Below are 11,046 nucleotides of genomic sequence, written 5' to 3'. Positions count from 1 at the left end.
TGCGCCCGAAGGAGCACATTGCTGCGCAGGAGCCGTGTCTGGCCTGACCGACCCACGCTGCGGTGGTGACGTAGGAGCTCCCACCCCGCCACCGCGAGGCCGGGCCGCTGCACGTGGGGGCGCGCGAGCAACGGTTTGGAACCGTTAGCGTCGGTTGGAGCGCGGGCTCGCGGGCGGGGCTCTGAGGTGCCCGCTGCCCCGACCCCCCCCCCCCGCACCCCTCCTTCCCTGGCCCGCGCCAGAGCCGCGGGGCCGCGTGGGGACAGGGCCGGGATGGGGGGGCGCCGTGGGGGTCACCGTGGGGCTGGTGTGAGGGGGCGCGGTGTAGGGGGGCGCAGTGGGGGGGGTCGCTGTGGGGGGGCATATGGGGTTAGAGTGGGGGGGCGCAGTGGGGGGGGTCGCTGTGGGGGGGGCATATGGGGTTAGAGTGGGGGGGCGCAGTGGGGGGGGTCGCTGTGGGGGGCATATGGGGTTAGAGTGGGGGGGCGCAGTGGGGGGGTCGCTGTGGGGGGGCATATGGGGTTAGAGTGGGGGGGTGCAGTGGGGGGTGCAGTGAGGGGGTCGCTGTGGGGGGGGCATATGGGGTTAGAGTGGGGGGGCGCAGTGTGGGGGTCGCTGTGGGGGGGCATATGGGGTTAGAGTGGGGGGGGTCGCTGTGGGGGGGCATATGGGGTTAGAGTGGGGGGGTGCAGTGAGGGGGTCGCTGTGGGGGGGGCATATGGGGTTAGAGTGGGGGGTGCAGTGGGGGGCACTGTGTGGCTGTGTAGGGGTCCAGTGGGGGGTTACAGTGGGGGGTCTCTGTGGGGGGCGTATGGGGGGGCACAGTGGGGGGGTGCCCTCTGGCTGGACACTGACCCTGTTCTTCCCCCCCCCCCCTCAGGACCCCGCCATGGCGGTGCTGCACTACTTCCAGCGCCCCGGGGCGGAGGGTGTCCCTGTCTCCCTGCTGCGCTCGGCCCAGGCGGTGCTGGGGGGCGTCCGCGCCCTGCACAGGGAGCTGTGCTACAACGTCAGCTGGACAGGTACGGGCGGGGGGGGGCAACGAGGCTTCTTGGAGCAGCTGCTCCTGGAACCCCCAAAGGGTGGGGCCAGTCTGACGAGCGGCCAGGCTGGGTCGGAGCCAAAGGTGCGTCCAGCCCAGCGTCCTGTCTTCCGACAGCGGCCAGAGCCGGGCGCCCCCGGGGGAGTGGACGGGGCAGGGCCACGATCGAATGGTCCATCCCGCCTCGGCCACTCCCAGCGTCTGGCACCCAGGGGTTTAGGGACACCCAGAGCGTGGGGCTGCATCCCTGCCCAGCCGGGCTAATAGTGCCAAGGAAATGAGAAGGTTCCGTCCCAAAAGTGAAATGCCTGCAAAGACTCAGACTAAACGTAGAGCCCCAAATTAAAAAAATATCATAAGAGGACCCAAAAAGTGCCACCATGGCTAAACAACAAAGTAAAAGAAGCGATTAGAGGCAAAAAGGCATCGTTTAAAAACTGAAAGTCAAATCCTACGGAGGGAAATAGAAAGGTGAATAAACTCTAGCATGTCACATGTAAACGTATAATTAGGGAGACCAAAAGAGAATTTGAAGAGCAACGAGCAAAAGACACAAACTAACAGCAAAAAAAAAAAGAAGGAAGTACCTCAGAAGCAGGAAGAAGACCAAACAATCTGTGGCTGCTGCAGGTGCTGCAGAAGCACTCAAAGAGGATGAGGCCGTTGCGGAGAAGCTAAATGAATTATTTGCTTTGGTCTTGACTGCAGAGTATGTGAGGGAGATGCCCACACTTGAGCCATTCTTCTTTAGGTTTCAGAGGAACAGCCGTGTTAGTCTGTATTCGCAAAAAGAAAAGGAGGACTTGTGGCACCTTAGAGACTAACCAATTTATTTGAGCATGAGCTTGCGTGAGCCACAGCTCACTTCATCAGATGTGTACCGTGGAAACTGCAGCAGACTTTAGGTGACAGATCTGAGGAACTGCCCCTGATTAATTGATCAGAAACCTCCTCTGCTGATACCTCAAACGGTAATAAGTCACCTGGACCAGCCGGTATTCACCCAAAAGTTTTGAAGAAACTCAAATATGAAATTGCACAGCTACTAACTGTGGTATGTAACTTATCGCTTGAATTAGTCTCTGTACCAGAATACTGGAGGGTAGCTAATGGGATGCTGATTTTTAAAAAAGGCTCCGGCGGCGATCCTGGCAATTACAGGCTGGCAAGCCTAACTTCAGCACCAGGCAGATTGGTTGAAACTACAGTAAAGAACAGAATTATCAGACAGAGACTAACACAATTTGTTGGGGAAGAGTCAACATGGGTTGTACAGGGAAATCCTACCTCACCAATCTACTAGAATTCTTTGAGAGTGTCAGCAAACATGGCCAAGGGGGATCCAGCAGATACAGTGTTTGGACATTCAGAAAGCTTTTGACAAGGTCCCTCACCAAAGGCTCTTAAGTGAAGCAAGCAGTCACGTGATAAGTGTTGGGATCCTCTCATGACTCAATAACTGGAGAGAGGAAACAAAGGGTAGGAATAAACGGTCAGTTTTCAGACTGGAGAGAGGTAAATAGTGGTGGTCCCCCAGGGGTCTCTACTGGGACCAGTTCTGTGCAGCATATTCGTAAATGATCTGGAAAAAGGGGTAATCCGGGAGGTGGCAAGATGTGCAAGTGATACAAAATTATTCAGAATAGTCAAGCCCAAAGCTGAGTGTGAGGCGTGACAAAGGGATCTCACTGAACTGGATGTGGTTAGTGCTGTGGAAAGTTGTTAGAGCTGCCGTTGCGGCTATTCTTGGAACCCCGATGTCAGCTGAGCTAGCAGACTGTGCAGCTTGTTAATTCAGCCGAGCTCGGTGTTAGGCATAAGAGAGAGCAGAGACGACCAGTGCCTGCTGACAGTGGAGGGGTACGACCCCAAACAGCTTCCCCACCCCACCCCGTAGCCTCCCACTCCCGGAAAGCAGCAGCCCCTCAGTGCAGCTCCCAGCTGTTCCTCTGCCTCTCCCTGCCTGGGGCAGCTCATGGCTCAACTGCTCTGCCAGGAGGGAGCCCACCCACATCATGTGATCGAGCAATCTTTTGTGTGTGTGTGTGTGGGGGGGGAACGTAACCCTGCATGCCTCCCCACCCATGCGTCACCTGCGAGAAAGACCACCGGCTCGGTTCAGTGGCAAAGGCGCTCGGGTCGGTGTCTTGTCGACGAAGCCCAGTACTAGTGCCCTGGCTCTGTGGTGACAAGTGCACTAACCCAGGTGTGCCCGCGACAATGGTACCAGCTCAGTCCGGACACTGTCCCCTCGGCTGGACAAAGAGGTCGTTCCTGTGACTTCAGTACAAACAAGTTACACATTACACTCCAGACGTTGTTAGTTACCACCCTTCTCCTTGTACCTGCTGCTTTGAACAAACCATTGGTGACTGATTCGGTCCCAGAGCCCCCCTTGGGACTGTTACCTGATGTGCTGAATTTGCCTCTGAGCCCGTTTTCCCTGCCAGCTTGGGCCTCCTGAACCCTGCCTTGTTGAGCCAGACGCACAAGCCTGCTGCAACATAGAGCCAGGTCTAGTCCACGCCCCCAAAGCTACAGACTTTAACTAAAAACTGCTCAGCAGGTTACCTATTGTCCGCCCTCTCTAACACTGACAGAGAGAGATGCACAGCTGCTTGTTCCCCCAGGTATTCATCACTTACTCTGGGTTCATTAATAAACAAAAGTCAGTTTATTACGTATAAAAAGTAGCGTTTAAGTGGTTTCAAGTAATAACAGACAGAACAAAGTAAATTACCAAACAAAACACTCAAGTCTAAGCCTAATACATTAAGAAACTGAATACAGGTAAATCTCACTTTTAGAGATGTTCCAATCAGCTTCTTTCTCAGACTAGCCTCCTTCCTCATCTGGGACCAATACAGGGCCATCCCTACCCATATGCAAAGTATGCAGCTGCATAGGGCACCGAGAAATTTGGGGCACCAAACTTCGTGGTGCCCTGAGCAGCTGCATGTTGCCCCAGCCCCACCTCTTCGCACCCCGCTCCGCCCCCAGTCCACCCCTTCCCCAAAGCCCCCACCCCTGCTCTGCCCCAGCCTCACCCCCCACTCCACCCCTTCCCCAAAACCTCTGGCGTGCTCCACCCCTGCTCCGCCCCAGCCTCGCCCCCACTCCGCTGAGGACTGCCACAGGACTGGGCCTGCACTCACCGGCGGTGGAAAGTGCAGCGACCCGGCCCTAGACGCACTGCCGGTGAGTGCTGGGGAGCGGTTCCCCCCCATGCCCCACAAGCCAGCCCCGCCCCCTCCGGCCCAATACCCTTGGTACAGACCTTGTTAGTTCCAGCAGACATCTTAGGTGAAAAGCAGGGGATTCCACGTGACTGGGACCCCCTTTGTTCTCTTCCATCCCCTTTTATATCTTTGGCACAAGGGGGTTCCCACCCCTCCTAAATGGAAAAGCACCAGGTTTAAGATGGATTCCAGTATCATGTGACATGTTCACGTGTCCTGTGAGACCTCATTCTTCATTACCCACTGGCTGGCACACTTATACAGGAAGGCTTACACGTAAACAGATTTCAGAGTAGCAGCCGTGTTAGTCTGTATTCGCAAAAAGAAAAGGAGGACTTGTGGCACCTTAGAGATGAACCAGTTTATTTGAGCATAAGCTTTCGTGGGCTACAGCTCACTTCCTCGGATGCCATTTACAACCAATTGTCCTAGTCAATGGGAGCCATCAAGATTCTGAATCACCATTAATGACCCACACTTTGCATAACTACAATAGGACCTGAGAGTTATATTTCAGATCCAAGAATGATACATGCATACAAATAGGATGACCATACTCAGTAGAAAGAAAAGGAGTACTTGTGGCACCTTAGAGACTAACCAATTTATTTGAGCATGAGCTTTCGTGAGCTCACGACAGCTCATGCTCAAATAAATTGGTTAGTCTCTAAGGTGCCACAAGTACTCCTTTTCTTTTTGCGAATACAGACTAACACGGCTGTTACTCTGAAACCTGTCATACTCAGTAGATTATAAGGTTTGTAATCATACCTTACAAGAGACCTTTTACATAAAGTATATTCCAGTTACAACATATTCACACTTACAAACATATATTTATGAAGCATATGGAGTGCAACGTCATACCATTCTGCTGTCAGCCCCTCCTTATCTTCGGAGGGGGTTGCCGTGTTCCTGTCCCGTCTCTTAGGAATGTGTTTACGTCGCTCCTTGAGAACTCTGGGTGTTCTTGTTCCATCCTCTCTGGTCAGGCCTGTGCTTTCCTGGATAGCCAATGCCTAGTGTGGTGTTGTTTTGCCAAGGCCCGGCCTCCTCTGGTTCACAGCCTTTGGGTCTCACTGTTAGTTAAGCCCAGGGCTCCAGCAAGGCCTAAAGTGGGTGACTGAGCATCAAAATGGCAGGTGAATTTCAGTGTTGATAAATGCAAAGTAATGCACGCTGGAAAACATCACCCCAACTCTGCACACAAAATGACGGGGTCTAAATTAGCTGTTACCACTCAAGAAAGAGATTGCGGAGCCATTGTGGCGAGTTCTCTGAAAACATCCACTCGACGTGCCGCGGCCGTCAAAAAGCGAACAGGACGTTAGGAACTGCTAGGAAAGTGATAAATAATAGGAAAGGAAGTATTGTATTGCCTCTCTAAAAATCCATGGTATGCCCATGTGACGAAGTGGGACTGTTCTTAATGTTTCCTCTGAATAGTGTGGGGGTGCCTCAGTTTCCCCTAGGCAGTTCTTAAGTATCTAGGGGGTGGGGTAAGGGTGTATGATCATTGCAGTGCCCTAGAGGGCATGTGTGTGCAGGAGTCTGGACACAGAGAATGGCCGACACCCTGTTTCCTGGCAACTGATGGCCTGGGCCCTTCCCCCCCTGCAAGGTGAGAGCTGAAGGGTTGGAGAACAAAGGAATCAGGTGACCTCCTGGTCCGGGGAAAGGAACAAAGCCCAGAGGAGGAGAGGCTGGAGGGGTTTTCAGTTTGGGGCTGGCTGGGACATGGAGTGAAGTGCAGACGTGGTTGTCTGGCTCACTGCCCCCCAGAATGGACCCAGCTGAGGGGTCCCGTTCTCTGCACCTGCAAGCTCTGTGTTAGACCATGTTCCTGTAGTCTGATAAACCTTCTGTTTTACTGGCTGGCTGAGAGTCACGTCTGACTGCGAAGTTGTGGTGCAGGACCCTCTGGCTTCCCCAGGAGCCCCGCCTGAGCGGACTCGCTGTGGGTAGCGCACGGAGGGGCAGAGGATGCTGAATGCTCCGAGGTCAGACCCAGGAAGGTGGAAGCTGTGTGAGCTGTGTGTCCTGAAGACAGGCTGCTCACAGAAAGGCGACTACCCCAGAGTCCTGACTGACTTCATGGGGAGCAGTTCCAGAGCATCGCCCAGGGACTCCGTGACAACTGGTGGCAGTGGTGGGATGTACTGCACCCCGTGGATGGCGCTTCCTGCAGTAAGTGACTGGGGAGCAGTAACACGAAGGGGGATTGCCGAGGACCAGGCCTGCTGAAGGCTCAGAAAGGAGCGGTTTCGGGGGGCGGTTAACCCCTGGGAGTGTGTGACCAGCGAGAAGTACTGTGCAGTAATGGGGTCCCCCTGGGGACTGCAGCGAGCAGTCTCAGGGGCGGAGGAGTCTGCAGCTCGACCCTGGCAAAGAGGTGGTGACCTCGAGAAGGGCTGGCACACTAGGGGTTCTCCCTGGAAACCGTGGGGAGCTGAGAACACATGGGCCTGTGAGTCCACAACAACTTGGGAGGAGCGGAGTGATGGCCTGTCACCGTCTCCTTAAGAAGGACATTGTCACCCTGTGCAAAAAGAGAGGGTTGAGCGTTGGAAAGTTCACCAAAGCAGAGTTAATCGTGCAGCTGGAGGAGGATGACCGCTCTAAGGGACAGATTCCTGACCCCAACTGGGGCTATAGCAGGATCTGGGAGCAGCTGAAGCGGGAGCCAGGCATCGCCAAGACTCCTGTCCCCGACCAGACGAGGGTCTTCACGATCGGGTTCCCCATCGGGGGATCGAGACGGACGGGACTGGAGCTGAGTCCGAGAGAGCAAGGGGACCGTGGGAGACAGCGAGAGCCCGAGAAAGAGCTGCAGAAGCAGCAGCAGCATGAACTGGCGGTGGGGGAGCGGAGAGGCCTAGGGGACCTCCCCGGGGTGAGTGGGGATAGATCCCGGGGGGCCAGTTCGGCAGGGAACCTCGAGACTAAATTGCTGCCCCTGGTTAAGGAGGGGGGGGGTGTGGATGCCCACCTCACTGCCTTTGAGCAGGCTGGCGATTTGAACCAAGGGGACCCTGCGGAAAAGCCCCGGTGTCTAGCTCCCTTGCTGGGTCCCAAGGCCACAGACTCCGTCAGCCAGATGGTTGGGGATGTGGACAGGCTCCCACTCCTGACCCCAACCTATATGTCTGTGTGGAGTTTCCTGGGGCCAGGCCCCCCGGACCTCCAGTGGGAGCAGAAGGTGATGGTCAATGGGGAGACATTCTTGGGGTGCCCAAAGGGCATGGGCTGCATAAACCTTCCCACATGCGGCCTGCGAGTGCTATCGACCACCCCTGACCTAAGGGAGGGTGTGAAACTGGAAGGGCCTGGTGTAACTCCTACCAAGGAATGGGAGAGATGCTGGGGCATCCATGGGAACGTTGGTGGCTTCGAACTTCCCCAGGTCACCGGCTAAAGTGACCCCGCTCAGTTCGATCTCAAAGGGGGGAGAGATGTGACGAAGTGGGACTGTTCTTAATGTTTCCTCTGAATAGTGTGGGGGTGCCTCAGTTTCCCCTAGGCAGTTCTTAAGTATCTAGGGGGTGGAGTAAGGGTGTATGATCATTGCAGAGCCCTAGAGGGCATGTGTGTGCAGGAGTCTGGACACAGAGAATGGCCAACACCCTGCTTCCTGGCAACTGATGGCCTGGGCCCTTTCCCCCCTGCAAGGTGAGAGCTGAAGGGTTGGAGAACAAAGGAATCAGGTGACCACCTGGCCCGGGAAAGGAACAAAGCCCAGAGGAGGAGGGGCTGGGGGGGGGTTTTCAGTTTGGGGCTGGCTGGGACATGGAGTGAAGTGCAGACGTGGTTGTCTGGCTCACTGCCCCCCAGAATGGACCCAGCTGAGGGGTCCTGTTCTCTGCACCTGCAAGCTCTGTTTTAGACCATGTTCCTGTAGTCTAATAAACCTTCTGTTTTACTGGCTGGCTGAGAGTCACGTCTGACTGCGGAGTTGGGGGGCAGGACCCTCTGGCTTCCCCAGGAGCCCCGCCTGAGCGGACTCGCTGGGGGAAGCGCACGGAGGGGCAGAGGATGCTGAATGGTCCGAGGTCAGACCCAGGAAGGTGGAAGCTGTGTGAGCTGTGTGTCCTGCAGACAGGCTGCTCACAGAAAGGCGACTACCCCAGAGTCCTGACTGACTTCATGGGGAGCAGTTCCAGAGCATCGCCCAGGGACTCCGTGACAGCCCACACCTTGAGTATTGCGTGCGGTTCTGGTTGCCCCATCTTAAAAAAAGTAAAAAAATTGGAACTGGAAAAGGTACAGAGAAGGGCAGCAACAATGATGAAGGCTACGGAACAGCATCCGTACAAGGGGAGATTAAAAAGACCGGGACTGTTCATCTTGGAAAAGAGACGACTAAGGAGGGATATGGTAGAGGGCTATAAACTCATGACTGGTGTGGAGAACGTGACTAGAGAAGTGTCATTTACCTGTTCACTTAACACAAGAACCAGGGATCACCCAATCAAATTAACAGGCAGCAGGTTTAAAACAAACCAAAGGAAGTATTTCTTCCCCCAACACCCTGTCAACCTGTGGACCTCTTTGTCGGGGGTGTTGTGAAGGCCAAAAGTATAACTGGGTTCAACAAGGAATTAGCTACGTTCCTGGAGGACAGGCCATCGATGGCTGTTACCCAGGTGATCAGGGTCACAACCCCACGCACTGAGTGTCCCTAGCCTCTGCCTGCCAGAAGCTGGGTCTGGACAACAGGGTGGGTCACTTGCTGATCGCCCTGTTCTGGTCATTCCCTCTGAAGCATCTGGTGCCGGCCGCTGTCAGAGACAGGACACTGGGCTAGACGCACCATTGGTCTGACTCAGTCTGGCCGTTCTTATGAGGCTGGGAGTGGGCATCATGTCCCTTGGGGGCTCCCCTACCTGGCAGGACCCCTCAGCCCCCTTGCCTGCTGGGTATCAGCCCCATTTCTCCCCTGCAGGTGCGTCGCCCCCCAATCCCCAGGAGACCCAGCTGCTGCACTGGCTCTTCGGCTGCCCCTTTGAATCCGGAGACGTTGCCACGGAGTCCTTCCTGTGCCCAGGGCCCACCGACCTGCTGGTGGAGATCGGGCCACGGTGCGTCTCAGGGCTCAGCAGGGGGCTCCGTGCCTTGGGGGCCGGGAGTTGAATCGGGGGTGCTGTGCCGCAGGGAGCGGGCCAGGGGCTCAGTAAGGGGTGCTCTCCCCTGGCAGACAGGGCTGGCCCCAGTGAGGGCTAGGGGGCGCTGTGCCGCAGGGAGCGGGGTGAGAGGCTTAGTGGAGGGTGCTGTGGAGTGGAGGGGCAGCTGTGGGGCTGGGGCTGTGTCTCCCGGGACTGTTAACCCTTTCCTGGCGCAGGCTGAACTTCTCCACGGCGTTCTCCACCAACGTGGTGTCCGTGTGCCGGGCCGCGGGGCTGGGCTGTGTTGACCGTGTCGAGTGCTCCCGCCGCTACCTGCTGCAGGTGAGGGGGGATGTGGGACCCCGGGGAACGGAGGGGATGACCCCTGGGGGATGGGTGGGGAGGCCTGCGGGTGGGGAGGTTCCGGCATTGTGGGGTTAATGGGGGCTCTGGGGTGGGAGGCAGTTTCTGGGCCGCTTGCTCCCCCCCCCCGATGCCCAGATCTACAGGTGGGGGTACAGGGGGGCTTGGTCTGTCTGTCTCCCCTTCCTGCTCCTGGTGATGCGGGGGATCCTAGTTCTCAGCCCCCCTCCACCCCCAGTGCCTATCCACAGTGGGGAGGGGCAGGAGGTTCCCATTGTCACCCACGCAGGGCAGGTGGTGGGTCCCCTTTCTCACCCAAGGGGAGGAGAGACAGCTCCCCATTCTCACCCCCATCCTCCCTGGCAGTGTGCCCGACACCCCACACCCCCTGAGGAGGCCACCCTGGTGGCGGTGCTCAGTGACCGGATGACGGAGCAGCGCTATGAGGAGCCAATCCGCAGCTTCGCCGTGGCTACCCGCCCTGCCCCCACCTGGCATGTGGATGTGCTGGGGGGGGGGCGCACCGAGCTGGAGCGAGCCAACCAGGAGCTGGGTATGGGGGGCGGGGGTGCTGAGTACCTGGACTAATGGGGGTGGTTGGGTATCATGGGAGTCAGGCTTGGGGGGCTGGGCATGGGGAGCTGGGTGTGGCGGGGGGGTGGGGAGCGGCTGAGCACACTGCAGAGGTTGGGGTGGGGCGTGTGGGGGGGAGGAGATGGACACCCAGGGGTTGAAGCTGGGGCTCTGCAAGATGAATGACTGGGGTGGGGTGAGAGCTGTGGCTGAGGCAATGTCCCAAGCAGCCTGGGTTCGAGCCCCCCGATGTCCTGTGGGGGGAGGGTTCTGCCCACCACGGAGAGAGCTGGGGGTCAAAGGTCTCTGCCCACCTCCCATTCCACCCTAACCCCCTTTCCCCCGCAGGCCTGGCCTTCGACTCCTGGGACCTGGATTTCTACACTGAGCTCTTCAAGAAATTCGGGCGCAACCCGACCAGCGTGGAGTGCTTCGACCTGGCCCAGTCCAACAGGTACCGGCACCGAGTCCCCCCAGCCAGCCAGTCCCCTGCCCTGGGGCCGGATGGGAGCCGGCGCCCCCTCGAGGGGAGAGGCCCCGTGTCCCATTCCCAGCACCCCTGAGCCAGCCAGTCCCCTGCCCTGGGGCCAGGTGGGAGCTGGTGCCCACTAGAGGGGAGAGGCCCCATGTCCCATTCCCAGCACCCCTGAGCCAGCCTGCGGCTGGATCGGAGTCAACATCCCCTGGAGGGGAAAGACCCCAAGTCCCGTTCCCCGCCCCTCTGATC

General features: G+C 57.4%; 1 protein-coding gene across 3 annotated transcripts in view; it reads left to right on the top strand.

Moving 5' to 3' along the window:
- Positions 1–11,046, top strand: part of LOC125628592 (phosphoribosylformylglycinamidine synthase-like) — a 29,162-nt gene continuing 18,116 nt past the window's right edge. Inside the window, exons 1-6 of one of the 3 annotated variants that reach the window (XM_075123888.1) lie at positions 1–133; positions 881–1,022; positions 9,224–9,359; positions 9,620–9,725; positions 10,113–10,299; positions 10,668–10,773. In XM_075123888.1, the coding sequence (XP_074979989.1) occupies positions 890–1,022; positions 9,224–9,359; positions 9,620–9,725; positions 10,113–10,299; positions 10,668–10,773 (668 nt within the window). In that variant the 5' untranslated portion in view covers positions 1–133; positions 881–889. Of the gene's footprint in view, positions 187–880; positions 1,023–9,223; positions 9,360–9,619; positions 9,726–10,112; positions 10,300–10,667; positions 10,774–11,046 lie in introns of all 3 variants that reach the window. The other 2 variants (XM_075123889.1, XM_075123887.1) reach the window with 2 other exon arrangements.

The sequence above is a fragment of the Caretta caretta genome, chromosome 28 (assembly GCF_965140235.1).
Source record: "Caretta caretta isolate rCarCar2 chromosome 28, rCarCar1.hap1, whole genome shotgun sequence".
In the NCBI taxonomy this organism is placed as follows: Eukaryota; Metazoa; Chordata; order Testudines; family Cheloniidae; genus Caretta; species Caretta caretta.
Note: the sequence above shows the minus strand (reverse complement) of the source record. Positions and strands in the feature narration are given on the sequence as shown.